Source organism: Tyto alba, unplaced genomic scaffold (assembly GCF_018691265.1).
Source record: "Tyto alba isolate M040663 unplaced genomic scaffold, T.alba_DEE_v4.0 Super-Scaffold_28, whole genome shotgun sequence".
Taxonomy (NCBI): Eukaryota; Metazoa; Chordata; class Aves; order Strigiformes; family Tytonidae; genus Tyto; species Tyto alba.
The window spans coordinates 264,908-284,104 of NW_024881302.1; the positions used below are offsets into that span (position 1 = coordinate 264,908).

At 40.8% G+C, this 19,197-nt stretch overlaps 1 protein-coding gene across 2 annotated transcripts; it reads right to left on the minus strand.

Annotated features, from left to right (window-relative positions):
- Nucleotides 1-2,264: 2,264 nt before the first annotated feature.
- Nucleotides 2,265-19,064, minus strand: IL4R (interleukin 4 receptor). Of its 2 annotated transcripts, none has more exons than XM_032987588.2 (10): nt 18,958-19,064; nt 13,715-13,828; nt 10,344-10,467; nt 9,302-9,453; nt 8,062-8,216; nt 7,312-7,468; nt 6,410-6,509; nt 5,726-5,795; nt 5,504-5,580; nt 2,265-5,355 (listed from the first exon to the last, which is right to left on the minus strand). In XM_032987588.2, the coding sequence occupies exons 2-10, from the start codon at nt 13,782-13,784 to the stop codon at nt 2,850-2,852; spliced, it is 3,411 nt and encodes a 1,136-aa protein (XP_032843479.2). In that variant the 5' UTR covers nt 13,785-13,828; nt 18,958-19,064; the 3' UTR covers nt 2,265-2,849. The 2 variants fall into 2 exon arrangements, with proteins under 2 accessions (XP_032843479.2, XP_032843478.2); XM_032987587.2 differs by having other exon boundaries at nt 10,326-10,467.
- Nucleotides 19,065-19,197: the final 133 nt, after the last annotated feature.

Sequence of the window (19,197 nt, forward strand, 5' to 3'; positions counted from 1 at the left end):
TCAACCCCCTGCTTCATACTAGTCTCACCCTCATTTAGTGGTATTGTTAGTTTTTCACAGGCGTTGACAAACCTTGTGATTGATAGGAATTTGCCAACAGCTGTTCCATACAGGTGCATATTTCCAAGGACCTAACACTGTTCAGGGAGAAAGAAAAAAAAGGCAAGGCTGTGGCATTCTCTGCAAAGGAAAGGCAGTATATCAGAACTAGCCTATTCTGAACTGGGAACACACATGCTTTTCTCAGGAACCCATTTCACTCATGGTGAGTCAGGTTGCTAATACATGGTAGGCAGCCAGGTGAGAAAAATGTGGAGGTGGAGTAATTGTGAGTGCATAATAAATGGCATTATAACTAGGCTAAAATTTAGCACAAGTCTCCACTTGCACTGCAGTATTACAAAACAAACTGAAAAACACTTAAAATACACTTAATAAGAACAGCAATTCTCCATCCTAGTAGGAGCCCTCCACTAGCCAAAAAGGACATGCTTGGGGGGGGTCCTTCAGAAATTAAGTTCCTCTCAGGAGGGTAAGCTGCCTTTGCAAGCACAGGCTGGTACCCCGGGGGTGTGGCTCAGGCCCGTACACCTCACCAGCAGTCCTGGAAGCCAGCCCAAAGTCAGAACTCCCACACGTTCTGGGCAGATCATCTCAGGCCAGAAACCTGTCATTTGAAGCCTACCTGCATTTGCGTAGCCTGGGAATAGCTCTGGATGGCCAAAGCAGAGGCCCTGGGGGACAAAACACGAACTTAGCTCCCACTGCAGTGATGCACGGTGCCAATCACAGGAGAGGGCGTGAACTGGCCAGCCACCCCTGGTGTTTATCACCAATTTGGGTTATAAGAATAGGGCTCCCCCTTCTCGAAGAGTTAGAGTTTGATTTCACCAGAGAAATACTGACGGGAGAGAAGGGGAAGAATAGGCACGCACAGAAAGTCATTCAATGGAAATGAACAGACAGGAGGTCACAGCCATGTAGAAGAGAAAGCCAGGGAAAGGCAGAATGAAGCTGGGTCTAACCAGACAAGTGCTGCAGCAAACACCTTTCCAATTCTGGGCTGAGCAGACCTCTCCTGGCTGCTCCAGTCAATTGCAAGCCTTCCAGGAGGATTTCACAAGGAGCACAAGGGAATGCGCAGAAGGGGAAGAAAGCACCACTGGTGTCCCTGTGCCTCCCTTATCAACCCTGTGATACTACAGTAAACACTGGATAACCTGTTCTGGGTAGCTGCAATAACTAGCTGTGGGATTTTGCTTAAACTTGACTTTGCTTGGATTTAGGGAAGTGAGTCAGCTTACTCACGAGGCAGACCATGGCATCTCTGCATCTTCCTGTTTCACCATTTCAGTGTGGGTTTGGCTGATGGGTCCTGGAAAGCCTCTTCATCTGCCTGCCCCACAGCCCTCCCACTTCACAGAATTTGTGCTGATGTTAACTACAGCAGCGACTGCCCTCACACAAAGAAAGAGTATTTCTGATAGAATTAAACCTCACCTGTGTGAAAATGAAATTCAGCCTGGTATTTTCAATAAAAACAAATAACATGTTCATCGACAACTTAGCTACAAGCAGCAAGATCTTTCACTAATAACCACCTTAGTAAAAGTGAGCTACAAACCAGTGCCTATACAAATATTAACTATCACATCTAAATACAGACACCTCACTGTGACTCTCCTTCCAGGGCTTACATACCACTTTTTGCTGCTGCAAAACTGATGCATAGATACTTCTACTACTTGGCCAACCTGAACTTTGAAGAGAGATCTGCAGGACAAAAATCTTACTTACAAAACACATTAAACCAGTTTCTGTGCTTAGCATTATGGTTTCCTTTCTTATGAATGGCTACACAAATAGGTTTCTAAACAATTAGAATACACGTATATTTTAATACATATGAATTACTTAATGGTTCTTAACTATTTTGTGCCACTGACAGCACACTAGGGTGGAATGTACTATACCAAAATACATGATAATGCCCTAGAAAAAGTCAGAGTTGTGAGTAAAACTTTTGGAACAATTATCCAACAAAAAGTATACGCTGCCTTAAAGCTACATGCATAATTCCCATTCTGACTGGACAAGAAGCTGAATAAATTCTCCATCAGTTTAGGAAGTCTGACCATAAAATGGATTAACTTCCGGGGAAAACACTGCTTAGAAATGTCTGATTCAATTTACAGCTGTAAAAGTGTAAAATAACTCTGGTTGCTTCCACAGAATAGGAAACTAATCATCAATAATAGCATTGCTTAATCCCAAATGACAATAATCTTTATTTCAGGTCTTGATTGAGCAAGTGTAGAAACATATACCCCATGCTGGGGCTAAGCACACAGTACCTCCCTCCTCCCCAGTATATAAATTATGAAAGCTGTGTGATTCTGTCAGTGCAAGTCAGTCACTTCCCATTTGACCTGCACCTACATCCCACTTCCAGGTGCATCAGCACCTTCCATATCACCTTTGTGTGCTTCCCAAGCAACATACAAGGCCAGGGCAATAACCACAGGAGCTGAACTAAGAACTCCTACTTTATGCAGCTGCTGCTCACTTTTAGAGAACAATCATGGCCAAAGAAACTTTAGCTCTGGCTTCGCCCCTGATAGAGCTGTAGCTGCAAATATTAGGTGCTAAGCCCTACTGTCCCCCCAGGGGCATGCATCACATACTGGTTGCCAGCCCTGCAGCAGGCACAAGTGTTACAACCCACTGAATCCATGTCTGAACTGTCACAGGCCTCGCTTCAGGCAAGACCAGAAGAACAAGCAACATTTTTCAATTTTCCATACAGTTTATTTCCAAAGACTGGCTTGATTCAGTCTTAACAGGTGAGCCTAGGCTACCTTCATGTAGCAGTTGTTCTCCTGGGCAAGGGCTTGTACAAGTTTAATTTTTTTCTCATTCTTCCTGTTGTTTTCCCTCAGTAGTTCCACTGGACTTTTTTTAACTGCAGGTGCCAGTCTGGAACCCTCACTCTGAATAGCGTGAGAATCAGGACAGGAGTTATCCAGAAAAAGAGGAGGTGACACCTTGCCCGAGACCAGGAGCTCCACAGGCTCTGCAGGTTTTCTTTTCAAGTTTAGCCCAATGACATCCAGTGATGCTTCTGGTAAACTAGCTGCTGAGTCACACCTCCTCCTGCCTACCACATGCTTTATCACCTCTTTATTTTCTCCTGCATTTCCAAGTTTCCTCAAGTAGTTGTGCATGTGGCAATGAAAGTCAGTATTTAGTCTGCTATTGCTGCTCTCTTGCATTCCTTTACCAGTATAGTTAAAGCTGTTAGGTTTTGTCCACTTTATAGTTCTTTCTCTGCTGTTAAAATCTTGACAGTTCAGCTTTAACAACTGCAACAGCTGTTCATCTCTGCTGGTATTGTCATATTTTCTATCATTAGGCAGCTCATTAGAGTTGATGATCCAAAGCCTGCCATCACTGGTCTGTGAGACATTCTCACTAGGGGCTAAAGCTGGGACAACACTGCAGTCAAAACCCTGTACAATCAAACATATGTGGTCATCTGTCCTCTGGTCAGGTTCAGAGATTATGGTATCTGGAGGTGTTTCTCTCAGGTTCTTGTACAAAAGACAAATGAAGGGTTCATATAATGACCTAGAGATAACCTCACTGTCATTGCCACAGTATGTACCATTGCATTTAACTGCATTATCAAAAGGTTGATAACCAGATGGTTGAGGTCCAATGGGGCAGGAAACTATATGGGCTTTCTTTTGAACATTTTGATATGTTACCTGCTTATATATTTCTTGCTCTGGTAGGAAAGCTGAAGTACTGTCATTCACATGTGTGGAGAAAGATGGAAAATCAGTATGTTCTGAACAGGTGTTTTGAAAATCAAGCTCAGTGCAAGATCTGTACTTGGCATAACATGTCTGATTGCTAGGGGGTTGATAAATTTGATCTCTGGAGCTAAGTTCTAGTGTCTCTGAAAACCGTGTCAAAGGTGGCGAGGAACACACATTTTCAAAACACAGAGTCAAGCTACTGTTAGTCGTAGACTGAGACATAAAAGTATCAAAGCTCTTATACACAGAGCTACTTGGTTCCTTGCATGCAGACACAAGAATATCAAAGCTCTTGTAGGCAGAACCACAGGGCTCCACGGCTGGAGACACGAGGGTGTCACAGCTCTTGTAGGCAGAACCACAGGGCTCCACAGCTGGAGACACGAGGGTGTCACAGCTCTTGTAGGCAGAACCACAGGGCTCCACAGCTGGAGACACGAGGGTGTCACAGCTCTTGTAGGCAGAACCACAGGGCTCCACGGCTGGAGACACGAGGGTGTCACAGCTCTTGTAGGCAGAACCACAGGGCTCCACGGCTGGAGACACGAGGGTGTCACAGCTCTTGTAGGCAGAACCACAGGGCTCCACGGCTGGAGACACGAGGGTGTCACAGCTCTTGTAGGCAGAACCACAGGGCTCCACGGCTGGAGACACGAGGGTGTCACAGCTCTTGTAGGCAGAACCACAGGGCTCCACGGCTGGAGACAGGAGGGTGTCAAAGCTCTTATAGGCAGAGCTACACAGCCCCATGGATGGAGACACAAGGGTATCAAAATTCTTGTGTGCAGGGTTGCTTATTCCACCTTTTTTGGTCCCAAAGGATGTTTTATTTGGAGATTCCTGAATCAGGACCAGTAAGTCATGCTGACTTTCAGAACTGCAGGGAAAAATGCTTTGATGAACCATATGCTGAAGATCTCTTGCATCCACAGAAGCAGAATTTATGCTGGAGCTCCGATAGCCAGATTCAAAAGATTCTTCTGATTGTTGTGACTTCTTGCTGGCTGTACTACAATTGTAGTTATCTTGAGAGGCTTTGGTGAAAAGGGAGACTGTATGAGAAATATCACATGACTGCTGGCTCTGGGCTGCGCTTTCTTCTGGATTTCTCTGTGATGGATTTTCTGACTCAAGTTTCTCAAAGGTTTTATTCTCACCTGTGATGATGCCTGGGTCTTTACTGTCTTGCACGTTGGTGTCATCTGCCAGGAGCTCAATAAACATGCTAGCTAGTGCATCATTGTGTTCAGTGTGCTCTCTGAAAGCAGTGAAGCTGCTCTCGCAAGGTTCAAACATGGTGATCTGGTCACTAGTCTCTTCATGGCTCTCAGGCTCAATGTCTGTTAAACATTCACAGATTTCTATACACTTTTCAACCAGAATCGTCTCAGGGGTTAAAACTGCACTGCCGCCTTTTGGAAACCACTCTCCAGACTTGCTGTGGCAACTGCAAGATTTCTCAACATTTCTGATGTTATCTTTTCCATTGAAGTTTTGGCTTGATAAACTTTGAGCCAAACAGTTCTTGCAAATTCTGTTTTTGGATGACAAAAGGAAAGGACAGTTAATGTTTATGTAATAGGAAAGTACTTTATGCTGTAAAGCAGAGGTGGTTTTTTTTTTTTGTGTTTTTTTTTTGTTTTTTTTTTTTTTTTTTCTTCTCTTTTCTTTATCTTACTTACATTTGGTTTTCCATATGATTCTGCTTTAAGTCATGGAAAGGGAACTTAATTTCATCAATGTAGCACAAGACTGAAAACTAAAAAAAAAAAAGATACAAGTGATATTTAGGACACATGTAAATTGTATTTAGTATCCCCTGCACTAACCAGAAAATAGCACTTATTACATATTCTACATATGGTGATCTGGAAAAGGTATTTTTTGCAAAGCCTTTAAATTACCTTGACATTTTTTACAACCAAATGGCTCTTTGCTGGATTTGGGATTTGATCCCACCATTCTTTCTTCACTCTGCAAGGGAAGAATTAAAATTGTTTGCTTTTAATGGCATTTTGGCTTCATCAGTGTACGCTTCCCTCTTCTGTTTTTCTCTCTCTTATACACCTGCATTGCAGCAACAGGAAGTGCTTGATATGTGCAACTCCAAGTGCTGCTTTTCATTAAACTAATACAAAGATGTTTATATGTTTGGTGTGTGGCTGCTCTGTACAACCACAGTCACATGTTCTGCTAATCATGTTTGAAATGATGTGTGAAACAGATAGGATCCCACTTTCATACTACCACTAAAAAAAGTTTAAAAAGAAATACATATATTAAACCGTCATTACTGGAAGTCCAGCAAAGACTGGGGTCCAAAACTGACAAAGCCCATCACTGCAGCCTGTTTTGGATGCTGTAACAAGCCCATCCTAGTAAGATTAATAGATAATATTCAATTGTCTATTCAGAAAATGACAGACTACAACTGATTCCTGTTTATAAAATGTTTGTTCCTGGAGAGCAAGACAAAGGTGCTGAGGAAAACCAAAACATTCGATTCCTGTACTACTACACATTCAGCTAAACAATAGCAATACTGATAGCTGCTACTCTACAAAACCTGTGAACAGTATGATACATACTTGGTAAAACAGAAGTAACAGATTACAGATACTGCCATGATCAGTATGCAGGATATGGGAACAGCCATCTGCAGAATGTCTTCAGCTGTTACTTGGTAATCTGTTAAATAAACATATACATTTACATGAGTATGCACACATAAATACAAGTACTGGCAATACCAAATTCATTGCTCTTCTCTTACACCTTAAAAACAATGATAATTTAGAGGGTGTAAAATAAAGCCTCCAGCAGATAAACAGAACCTACACAGCTACCAGTGGTGATGGTGTCTGGCATGCCTCAAAGATCGCTGCAGGTACTGCAGTTAGTTACTTTGAGTGTTAGGAGCTGAGAGTGCCAGTATATACTGTGAGGCCATTTGTCAGCTCTCAGGGACAAACCTGCCACACACTCCCTAAAATGGCATTATCATCTTTACTGTAGTGTAGCTGTGCTTCTTGTCCTCTCTGTTGCTCTTCAGAGATCTTTTTATAAACCCTCAGCCCTCTGACTAATTATTCAAGTATTGCTTAATTTGCGGCTTAAATATCTCTTGGTCATTTATACCCACTTGCTCTTATGTCAAGGCTGTTCTTTAGTTTAAATATATCTTCTCCTTCCCTGGTGTCTACTTCATGAAATATTTATAGAGAATAAACACATCCCCTTTCAGACTATTTTTCACAAGGCTAAAAAATCCAAATTCCCTTGGTCTTCTCTTCCTTAGTTTCCCCAGGAGTTGCCTTTTTACATTTAATCTCTTTGGAAGCCTTTACAGGATATATCCACAATACGTTCAAAAAGATGAAGATGATGATTCCATAACTTTCCTCTGAAAGGAAATCAGCAGGGTATATATGATATGGTTTATAAAACTGTATCAACTTTTTATCAAGCTGCTGTTTGTTACAGTACTCACCATAGTGAAATTCAACTTCTTCACTCCATTCACTCCAGTATGCTGGGTACTCTGTATAGTTACACCTCACACTTGCAACATAATCATAGCCTCTCATCAAGGAGCTTGCAGTAATTTCAAAGTTTTTTGTCTGGTAGTTAATTGCTTTAACAGAAGCCTGAAAAGAAAGTGAGAAAATTCACTCTGATTTTTGTATGAGGCAAAGGGTTAATTACAACAATTAAATAACATTAGTGTTATGTGTTTCAGTGACCTTTCACAAATAAGCACATGAATGACTGTATATCTCATCTGTTGCGTGTGATACTGCATTTTGTTGTCATGAGTGGGTGGTGTTTGTGCCACGCTGCCATGAGCGTTCTTCCCCTACCAAAAGAAGTGCTGGATTGTTCGGAAGCATGTCTGAGATGCCTCAGGTGTGCCACGGAGTCATGAACGGCCTCCATCTTCCTGATGTTTAAGGAGCAAATGAAGTTCAGGGAACAGAAGCATTGTATTTTCAGCCTCTGCCCCCATGAGCAGCAGACCATTTTGGGGTGACACTCAGAAGAGTTTCAATCCTTCACAGCCTAGCTGAACCACCCTGGGGCAATATGACCTGTAGCAAGCGTGTGATCAGGAACATTGTGGGACTTGCCCTTGCTGGTCCTTACACCATTATTCATTACATGGTTTCAAGACTTTTCAGAGGACTTTTTAAATCTGAAAGCTCCAGAGAGACAGAAAATGAAGAGACTGGCTGTCTCTTACCTCTGTTGGGTGCTGCTTCCTCCAGTATTTCACTTCATAGATGACCGGCTGTCCAGAGAGCATGGATGCAGGAGAGTAGCTCTCCTCCCAGCTCAGATTGAAATTACCATTTTCAACTTTCTCAATGGCAAGATTTATGGGGGCCCTTGGCTTAACTGTATGTTAAAAAAATACAATTAAGGAGAACATGGCAATAGGAAAGCACTAATGGAGCGAAGCAGAGACACAAACATTCACCAGAGACCAAGGTCTCATCGCAATCAATGCATTTAGCCCTTTTCACTATGCTGTAGCACAAGGATATAAAGACCAAGAGAGCAGCTGCAAGGTATTCATTAACAAGCACTGAATCTTCAAGCTGGCTGAACAAAATGCAAGTTCAACCTTTCGGTGCACTGGATACAGCTTTCAGTCTGGAAAGATGGGAACAACCTGCTTGTGCCCTTACAATAGCATGCTGTGCTGTGGGGTAGGCACAGAGCTTCTGACTTGACAGCCTGGCTGTCCTGGCTACCTGTGTCAAACCGTTGCAGGCTCCTGCTTATTCTGCTGATAAGCAGCAGCGACAATCAAGCATTCTGAAAAGAACCAGCTCATCAATGCAGATGAATGCCTACCTAAGATATGTGAATGATTTTTCTGAGTGTATAAGGTGACAAGTGTTATGAACAAGCACACTGTTCTAAACAGACAAGGTGCCTATAGGGAGACATAAACTGTACCTATGCTCTGTGCTGTGAAAGAGCAGAGTCATTAACTTTTTATCACTGGTTGTTACAATCCAGCAGCAATTACTGTAAAATTCTCTGTTCGGGGGTGTGATTCAACCAGCATGAAAAATCAGAGTATGACACAGACAGGAATAGAAGAAATTTCAGTAGGGATAGCCTAGTGTCTTTCTAGAAACTGGAAGTAGCACATTCCTCTTCATCCTCAAATTTTACAGCCACAAATAAAATGCACTAAAGACATGTCTAAGCTCCCAGACTGCTGCTGTCTGGCAGTTGAGAGGGGACAGCTAGAAGAAGAATCACTCTCTTCTTGCCTCATTAACTATAGTCTTTCCTTAAGAATCTACTCCAGAATAATTTTCTAAGACAAATGGATTTTGCATTTAAGCCAGCATGGCACTTTTTACTTCTGACAAGGGAAAACTGTTCCAGTGACATGAATGAGGAGTTAGCTAGGATTGCAAAGTCTGGAACCAGATATTCTGGTGACAAAGTAAACAGTTTCTTACCAACCAGTGCTGGTATAACACTGTAATTCCACATATCAGTCCCATTGAACTGTAGAGCTAGAATGTATGTGAGGCCTGATACAAAATGACCTGGATATATTGTGCAAGTGCACCTTAAACCGTCTTTTCCATTCTCAGGGACACACACATTTCTGAAAAACAGGCAGAAAATTGTGTGATATTTAGAAAGTCTGGCATATTTTTTGAAAAGGTGAAACCAAGCTTCCCAATGTGTAGAGCTAATCAAAACTGAGACAAACAAGCTCAGTTCCTATAAATGCTTAGCGCAAACAAGTTCAAATCAAAACTGATCTCCCCCAAACAACCCACCCTCCCCAAATGCCCTCTGGACTTCTGTATTGCACAAATGAAAAACTTGACAGAAAGGCTAAGGACTGATCCCAAGAGGAAAAATTAACACACTGTGTCACACTTCAACCTCTGAAAAGGAATGGACTTACAGCTTGCTAGTATAGGGACAGATTTACTACAGCATATGAAGTAAGGTTATTTGGATGTCTGCATAGAGAAATCAGATGGAGTGGAACAGAAGAGCCCAGATGTATCTTCCTTTGAATGAGGTGACGACTGGCCCTTTTGCACAACAGGGACAACAGTCTGTGCTTGAACAGAGACTGTATGCAGAAAGAATCACCTGGGCTCCAGAGGACAGTACCTGTCACACAGGCTACAAACTGGTAAATTAGGTAAGATTTCTCCTGAAGGAGGTAAAGTTTCTCATGAAATTAAGGTTGGGTAAACTTATGAGAGCCCTACCACTCCTATAAGTGGGACTTGATCACTTCTTTGTACTAAGAAATGAAGAAAGGTCTGCAGAAGAGTAGATCACTGAACAGAGTGTGCTGATAATTGCAGCAATGCATTTTCCTCCTGGCAAGAAGAATAATCTGTATTACATTTTGTCCCAGACACCCATGGTAGAGGGACAGAATCAAAGTTCATAATGGTTATAGGATATATGAAGTTCCAACAATGATAATGTAACGTCTTATTAAACACTTACTGCTCAGAATAAAAATACCTCCTGTAGAAGAGTAGGAATTCTTTGGAGCAATTAATTTGTGCAGGCACCTTCCAGTGACAAACCAGCTCTTTGTCATAGTCAGTGAAGCATGCAAATTCCTCTACATGTCCTGCAGCCATAACTAGGGAGAAGCAGCACACAATGAGAAGCAAGAGAATCAAAAGAATAAATTGGACTAAACAGAAACATTAACTTTCCCATCTAAACAGAGCTACCAACCCCCTATAAATTAAGTGAAAGCATTGTTATTTTTTGTGTTCTGGGTAAATGGAAAGTGATGCAGGTCACCAAATGTCTCCACCTTTCTGGAGATGTCTACGGTCTTGGAGAAGGTAGTCTGCAGTAGTAATATGGAAATACAAAGGCACAACTCATCCAACACTGTCTTTCAAGCACAGAAAATCTGATTCTGATAGCTCTATCTAAAGCACATCAACATTTCATTAGAAAACAGCATAATGACACATGTTAATACAAAAGGTTCAAAAGCCAAAATGCAGGTAATTAACAGAGTCAGACCAAGATCACCGCCTACAGGCATGTACTTGTGCTTTATCTACAGTGGCTCTAAACTTCCCAAACGCATGCCCTCTGACTCCCCACAGTTGCCTAGAAGATCTTCCTCTCACAGGCTTTCTTCTAGTATACACCTTTTCTCAATTTCACTCAGTATTTCCTGCTCTGTCTTCTACTTTTCATTGTTGTGATATTGTTTGAAAACCTGGAGCTATTTAGAGTCACATTGTTCCAGGCACTGAGGGGCTACGGAAAAGCCCAAAGTCCCTGCACTCCCAATGTTTGTGTTTACAATCTCTTTCACTAGCAGTATTTAAGAAAAAAAATAGAAAACATCGGTCAAAATATCTTTGTTAGAACTGGAAAGGAAAATAGAACACACAGTCTTCAGTATCCTTTCCAGTCTCATTTTCCATTATTTCAATGCACTCCACACAAGTGAAAAAAAGGAACAGAAGAGGAATAGCTATGTGACAGTAAGGCCATGCTGTTATTATTCCTAACAGTATGCCAAATGTGGTACTGGAATGTGATAATTTCTAAATGAGGCAGTCAGAAAGAGCTAATACTTCTATTTTCCCAGACAATTCTTTGCCTTCTTTGATGGCTGACCTTCTATTATTGGTAAATATTAAAAGTATCTCCCTTTTCTTGCACAAGTTGTACAAATCTAAATCCTTCTCTCCTGCTCTACATCTCAATTCCTCATAAAATATAGAATACCTTTGGCTGGTTTTTAGAATCTTATTAATTGGTGTTTTTCTGATACTTACCCAAGGGATTCTGCTAGAAGGTTCCTGCAGCAACTATACAAGGGGCAATTTTGTTTACATGGACCAACACATTACTAACTCTCCATTCTTGTCATTTACATTGCAAATTCAAGATTAAAGTTGCCAACAATTCACATCCTGTAAGGTGCTTGTCCTTCAGCCACTGCTGCTTCATGGACTTATTCTTTCCTACGGGTATCTACATTTCAGATTATACCTCCCAAGCAAAAATTTTTGTCAAAAATAGCGAATTTCATTTTATCTTTCTTACATTTCTACTTTTCTGTAGTCCACTTGTGTTATTTATTCTGATATAACTTCTACATACTTTGATATGGTACAGTATCTGCAAACATAATAAGCATGATGGTCAGATGGCTTTTAGTGGACGTGATACATAACTTCTGCAATACTTTTAAAATAAATAAGTAGTGTGAATGTTAAAGAGCCATTATCTATTTATCCTGTTGCTGTTTATATTTGGTTATAGTTTGTATTTTTTGTTAGTTTCTTTGTTTTTTTCCACTTTAAGATGCATTTTTTAAAAGAAGTACTAACATTTTAAGTCCTTTAAAGATGAACGTTATTATTTTTCAATGTGTTAGTGATCCTACACTTTCAAAAATACTTCATTTAAATGAAGCTCTTCCTGCTGTGTTAAGCTACGATGATTAGCAGCTTTACTTTATCTTGCCCTTCAGCGTCCTCATGTCTTTCCAGAACTCTAAATTATCTTCTGTATTCTCTTCCTGTGATCTTCTCCCTCTTCTATCTCTGCTACAGTGTGCTTTTTTTAAACCTCAGATATTTGAGAATTTCCTTTTGAAACCACATACAGTACAGTTTGTTTTCAGCTTGTGTAGTTAAAGAGGGAACCGAAATACTGGATTTCTTTTTTAATCCTCAACTAGAATACTGTGCTGAAGAAACTTAAAACCAGTTAACTAGGGGGAAAAACAAAAAACAAAACAACAAAAAACTATAAAATTAAACCTTGATAATAAACCTTTACAGATTGTGGGATTACCTAAATCAGATGTCCCAGCCAATGCACTCTCACAAACCTTCATCATTCTCATTAATTCAAACTGTACTATTTCATAGTACATAATAAAGTAACTAACAAACCTTCTTTTTAGAGTCAGGCCATTTTTTATTTTCCTTTAACTATTTTGGTTTGCTTTTTAAAGAAGAAAGAAAACCAAATCACTGTAGACTACGGTAGAACTACTTAAAAACTACAGAAAACAAAACGTAAGTTTTGTTTTCCAGAGAACATAAATGCATTGTCTGAAGACATGATTTTATATATCTAACTTGTCTTTATAATCAAATATCATAAAAGATGCAAGGGACAAAACACTTTCATATTCAGTCCCTGCCAGCTGAACCTCATAGAACAACCATTAGCTAACAAGCAGCATTAAGACTTAATGCAGCTATACATCCTGACAGATCAAAAGAATGGTGTAGTGAAGAACATCACGTCAGTCGTCTGCCCCTGTACAGGCACAAGTCAGAGCACATAATGTCTGAGAGCCAGTGCCTGCAAAATTTCTTCAAATCCCATCAACTAAATTTTCCAACTTAGTACTTCTGCACACTTCGGAGAATGCAAACTGACAGATGCCCTTTAACAGAAGATCTATAGGCTTCATTTCATGAGCATAGCTCCCTCAAGGTCCTGCATGGTGAACAGTGGCAGTTGTGAAAATAAGTGAACGAGAGACTAGCACTTTCTATTCTTACAGTATTTCTACAGGTATGTCCTTGGGTCATTGCTGAGCACCCTGTTTGCAGCAAGGTGTCCAACAGATATTAGGTAATGGGAAAGGAGGGAGATGACTTTCCAAACCTCAGTTTTGCCTTCCTGCAAATTCCTATTTTTTATTAACCATATGGAAAAGGTCAAGGAAAAAAAAAAAAATCTTAAGAATTTGAGTATATAGTTATTTCTGATGTGTGAAGTAACACATTTTATATTAGTTAATTGATGGTAATAGTGTTGCCTACTACTCATGGGAAAATGCTGCTGGATAAAAACTTCAGTATAATAGCTTAAAACATTGACACACATACCTTTATTTGTTGTATATGAAAAGAAAAGAATCCACAGAGTATGCGGTGCAGCACTTGGAAGTCGTGCCATTGTTGACACTGGCCAGGTTCAGTAGGACAAGCTGCGCTGAAATTCTGCCAACAGAAAACATTATTATAAGTTTACATCAGCGTCCCAGTTAAGGTAAGGGTGTAGTTCTTCCTACCACTCTGTTATATGTTAGGATTCAGATCCCCTGCAGTGCCTGATTCCCCTAAAGCTTGCCCATGGAACAGTGAGAAGTGTAGAAGAATAAGGATAATATAAATGTGCCAGAAGACTTTTCTGCAATGTTTTAGTTACAGAGGATACTAAACTGACATTGGCAGTGGACCTCTTTTAGCAATTAGAAAAGCAAAGCTGCTAGTATGTGAAATATTAAAAGGGTAAGCACTAGACCAAGCTCACTGAAATAAACACGTCACCAAAGCCCTACGATTCCACTCAGATGACAAAGAATTTAAGAATTAAGTGCCTGATCTATTGACTAAATCATTTTCCTCAAATCCAAGCACCAGTACCCTAGGTAAAATCATCATCTTGAAAAAGTTCTTAGCAAAGATCTCTGAGCCTTGCTTCAACAGAATACACGTTTATTAAAAGAGTAAATAATGAAAAAGAAATTGTAAAACACATACCTAATCATGACATAACCAGCACTTTGGAGAACGAAAATTATGCAGCTTTTACACATTAGAATTCTTTAATCATAGTGAAGCTGCATAAGTAAACTGAAAACAGATGAAATAATTAATTCAAGACTGAAAAAACTTATTTCCCCAAGATTCTTTTGCAGATGCAACGTGGCCACATAAAAGATGATCATATTCTGGATTAGGTATGGCTACCAGCTTTCGTATCACTAGAAATGTATACGATGCATTTAAAATTTTGGTAAACTTGTAGGTAGTCATGCTAATTAACATGGAATAACCACAACTTTGCATTCAGTATGAAGAGAGATAAAACCTGTTCAGCAGCACATTGTTAATACACAACCCTTTCATTCCTTCCTCTCATGCTCTTGGTATTTTCTAATCTCCAAGTCTGGATGCAGTGTTCTTACTACTTGCATGATACATCTGCTCTGCTTACATCTGTGAAGTTCCCAAGTGGGGGGTTGTTTTTTATTTCAAAACCTCACGATTCTCTCTGTGTGACTGAGTAAAGAGGAGAGAACTTCTCAGGGATTTCTGCAGAAGTTTTGTTAGATTTTGAAGCAGAAGAGACCACTGAAACATATTTGTTGATGGTGGTTCAATACCCTCTGCTCCAACTACAGCAGTAGAACAACCTCTGACACTTCTAACAGATTTGAGTTTCACTGGCACACAAGACAAAAGGAACGGGTGAGGGAGCAGCAACTCTGCTGCGATATAAACTTCCGTGATTAGTTTAGGAAAAATGTAACGACCTTTTGAAATTATGCATGTGGGCACTGTATACATTTAAGGATGTGCAGACTCAAACGCATATTCCCTCAAATAACTCCTCTCTAAAACTGGAAAGATTCTCAAGCACAGCTGCTGAATATTTATTGTTAAATATTCAAAAGGAATAAGCACAAGTTAGGCAACAGCCAGACTCTCTCAGCTGAGTAAGGGACAGAAAAACAACTTTTTTTTTTATAAAGATGACCACATATTTTACTGATAAATACACCTGCATAAATCAAACTATTGTGAAATGTAGAAATAGAATCTTAATTTTTTTTCTATATATTTAGAAGCACTAGCACTTTACTTAGATCAATCTTTACTTCGGTACATCAGATTCAGCTCCAAGGCAATTACCGCCTAATTCAAGTTTCTACGCTTGTCAGAAGTCACATTTAATAATACCATACTTGTTCCATTCTCACATGCATGATTGGCCACTCTTTAAACCAAGCTTCTAAAGATTAAACATGGAAAACTTCAATCTTAGAGGTTAAGGTATAAGAACACTGTTAGTGAAAATAGAAGATTAGACTAAAAACTCTTTTGTGACTTGTTGAGGTAGTTACTGCTCTTCGAGTAATAAAGGACATCTGAAAGATGAATTTCTCATAAATGCTCAAGAAAACTATTACTCAATAGCTGAGCTTTTCACATTTTGTGAACAGATAAAATGTGACTGAGCACAGTAATAAATTTTTTTAAGTGAACACAAATGCTTTTGCTGCTACTCAAAAAAACAAAAAACAAAAAAAAACCAGGAGCAAACTGCTCCAGCATTTAAAAAAAAAAAAAAAAAAAAAAAAAAAAAAATCTTCTTTTCCTCCTTTTTCCTGGAATTCTCAAGAGAGGAAGTGTTTGCTTTCCAGCCCATTGTTAAGTAATAATGTCGCATGACTGAAGTTCCAAGAAACTCTTACAACTTTGGCAGAGAATCCTGTGTCACGTAAGCATATATGAATCAGCAGATGGCAGAGCAAAAATCTCCCCCATAGAGGAAAAAATCTGCACATGTTAATGAAAATGGAGTTAACCCCTAGCTCTAATTAAATTGCAAACTTTTTTTTCCTGCTTTTTTTTAAAAAAATAAGAGTAGTGGACTATAAATCTAGTGCAAAGGGTGAAAATTTTAAAATGGCAATTGCTTTCCTGTCTGTTAGCTCTTAGGTTTTTCTTTATATCAGATAATGAAATACCAATCTTAAAAAGTATTTAACACATACAGAGAATACTAAAGTCACAGCAAACCTAGTAATCCCAATATATTTGGGGAAAGTAAGGTGTAAAAGTCATAAGAGACTTCTCCAAAACTATTAAAGAAACCTGCAAGAAGCAGGTCTACGTGATTACTGGCACAAGTTATATGCTTTGATCATTAATCATTTCTGTCTCTTGGAAAAAAAAAAAAAAAAAAAGACACGATTGAAAAGATTTAATTTGCTGTCATGAAAAACAGTAACAACTTCTGGTCCATGCTTCTAAATAAATTAGGGTCACACTTAATCTACAGGCATAACTTGCAAAACTGTTATGCTCAAAGAGTAACTCATGCCCAAAAGACAGGCAATAGTAATTTCTACATAAAACTGCTTAGCATACCTGTACAATTGCAGCAAAGGTAAAAGACCACTCCCTATTTTTAAACTGGCTCTTTTTAAAATTAAAGCACGTATTGTCTTATTCTTTCTGGTTTACAACATGGCCATAATTGCAGACTAAAATGAGATAAGCAGCATATAGCAAAGCAAAGGTTCATCAACTGATTTTGTACCAAAATTTAAAAATAAAGTTAGGAAGTAATTTCCATCTTTGTTTATTGCTGCTTTTAATGGATTTTTTTTTTTTCCCCCCTAAGTGCCTATACAAAATGGCAGACCTACAGGAACATAAATAGTAGCACCTACTCTTTGACATGCAATGTGACTGTCAGAGGCAACCGCACAAATTATGTGTATGGTGAAAAGTGTAGGCGTCTCAGATAAAGCAGGTTTTCACAAGAATTCAGAAGCTGAGAAGAGAGTCCTGTATACTATATTAAAGCGGAGGTTTAAGATAAAGGGTAGACTGGAAGATATTTAGAAATTCCACTAATTAAGGATGGCAACTTTGGTCAACGAAGGGCCAAATGATACAATTCAATAGTTCCCACCTCGTGTTCTCTAAACTGAATGGTAAACTATTCCCATATGGTTCTTTGCCGTTCAACTAATACAAAATTGTATTAATGTAATCTCTTCTTGCTGAGACTATTACAGTGTAAACCCTTGGGTAAGCAGAAACTCAAATCCATGCCCAGGTCCTTAGATTACAGAATCTTTAGTGGGGAGGCTTTGTCCCATTCTTTCTCTTAAAGGGCATAATACAGATATTACTGCTCATCTAACACAGTATTTCCTGCATCACTGTATGATTGCTTAAAGAAGTAATTTAACTTCAAAATGATAAATTTAAAAGGACAAAGACACCCTTTTTTATTCTTTTTAAATGAGCGATTCTATTGATATTTTAATGTCATCCTTATTCCACAAATTCTTTCATCTAGTTTGGGATACTTACATTAATGTAATTTTATACGACATACAAATGATATCTGCACTTTGGAGCAGGACAGGGCACATCTGGATAAACTCTCAAATATGAAAAGGGCCTCTCAACATGAGCACGTGAGCACCCTTTAAATAACTTGAAACTAGACAATTTTTATTTACGAATTCAACTGAGGTTTCTGCATTCCAACATATTTTCATATTGAGATGACAGAAGTCAGCAAAGGGCATAACAACATGTCATTTGGGCCTACAAGGAATACAGTACTTTCATGTAATTTGTCAAAGTGCAAATCATAGCATGCAAACAGCAAGATAACCGGATATTTTCTACTTTAGAACCGACAGGAACTATGGAAACTGTTGAATTCAGACATGTTGAAAAAACATGCCAAAAATACAAACCATCTAGACTAAAATGACTAGAACAGCTCACTTCTGATCCTACATTTCTGACCCCCTGGTTCTGAGAGTTTAGTGTAAATTGGTCATAAGTTCTCTTAGTCCATACGCGCTGAGGGTAATTTCTAAAGAATGAAACCCGAGATTCACCAACAGCTCTGCAGTTCAGAGCAAGTTCAGCATGGTGAAGTCTCTGATCATGCAGCACGGGTCCTGGCTAACACAGCTTTTAGAAGCGAGTGCAGTAAGAGGTCTCACACTTCCTGAACCCATCAGGCAGCATTTCCAGCAGAAAGGAAATTTCTGGGAACTATACCAATTTTGTCTTAAATTAGTTCAAGAGGAGCGCGTGAGTTAAATAACCTCAATGAAGGAGGTTATTTAACTTCTGTCAACAACAACGCTTTTACTGGCCGGCGGGCTCCAGCCGCGTCCCGCCCCGTCCTGCGAGGAGCCGCCGCAGCGCCTGGGGGGCCCCAAGGCCTCCCGCCCCACTGGCAAAGGCCGCCCCGGACTCCCGCAGAGCCGAGGGCCTTTTCAGAGCCGCAACAGGAGTTCTGCCCGGCCCGGCCCGGGCCACCACCGGCCCACCCGGCACGACAGCGCAAGCCCGGCGCCTCCCCGGGCCAGCTCGGGCTGGCGCCCGCCCGCCGGGGTGGCCGCCGCATCGCGGCCGGCGGCGCGGCGAAGCGAGCTCCTTTCCAGCACGGGCGAGGAGAGCGGCAGACAGCGCGGTAGCCGCGAAGCACGCACCGTACCAACGCGGCTCCAGACACAGTTAACGAAAGGGAGAGCGTCGCCGCGCCGATCGGGAAGGGGGAGCCGCCGGAGGTACCTCACCTGGTCGGCTCCCGGTCGGAGCGGCGCGGTGCGATCCCCCGCCCGGGCCGGTGCGGCCGCGGCCTCGGCCTCGGCCCCGCGGCACCTCCGGGTCCGCCCCGACACGGGCGCCGCGCTCCCCGGACCCGCGTCCTCTGCCCGGCCGCGAAGCGCTTCCCTGGCGGCGACAGCGGCTCTGAGCCGCGCCGGGATCGTGGGCAGGTGGGGCCCCGCTACCGCGGCGGGAGGAGCCGCCGCAAC

Bases quoted from the DNA above. Each gene is read 5' to 3' on its own strand.
- IL4R (XM_032987587.2), bottom strand. From the start codon at position 13,784: ATGGCACGACTTCCAAGTGCTGCACCGCATACTCTGTGGATTCTTTTC. The intron at 9,454-10,325 runs GTAAGTGTTTAA...CCTGTTTTTCAG, and splicing joins AGGTATTTTTATTCTGAGCA to AAATGTGTGTGTCCCTGAGA. The intron at 6,510-7,311 runs GTGAGTACTGTA...TTTATTTAACAG, and splicing joins AGAAGTTGAATTTCACTATG to ATTACCAAGTAACAGCTGAA.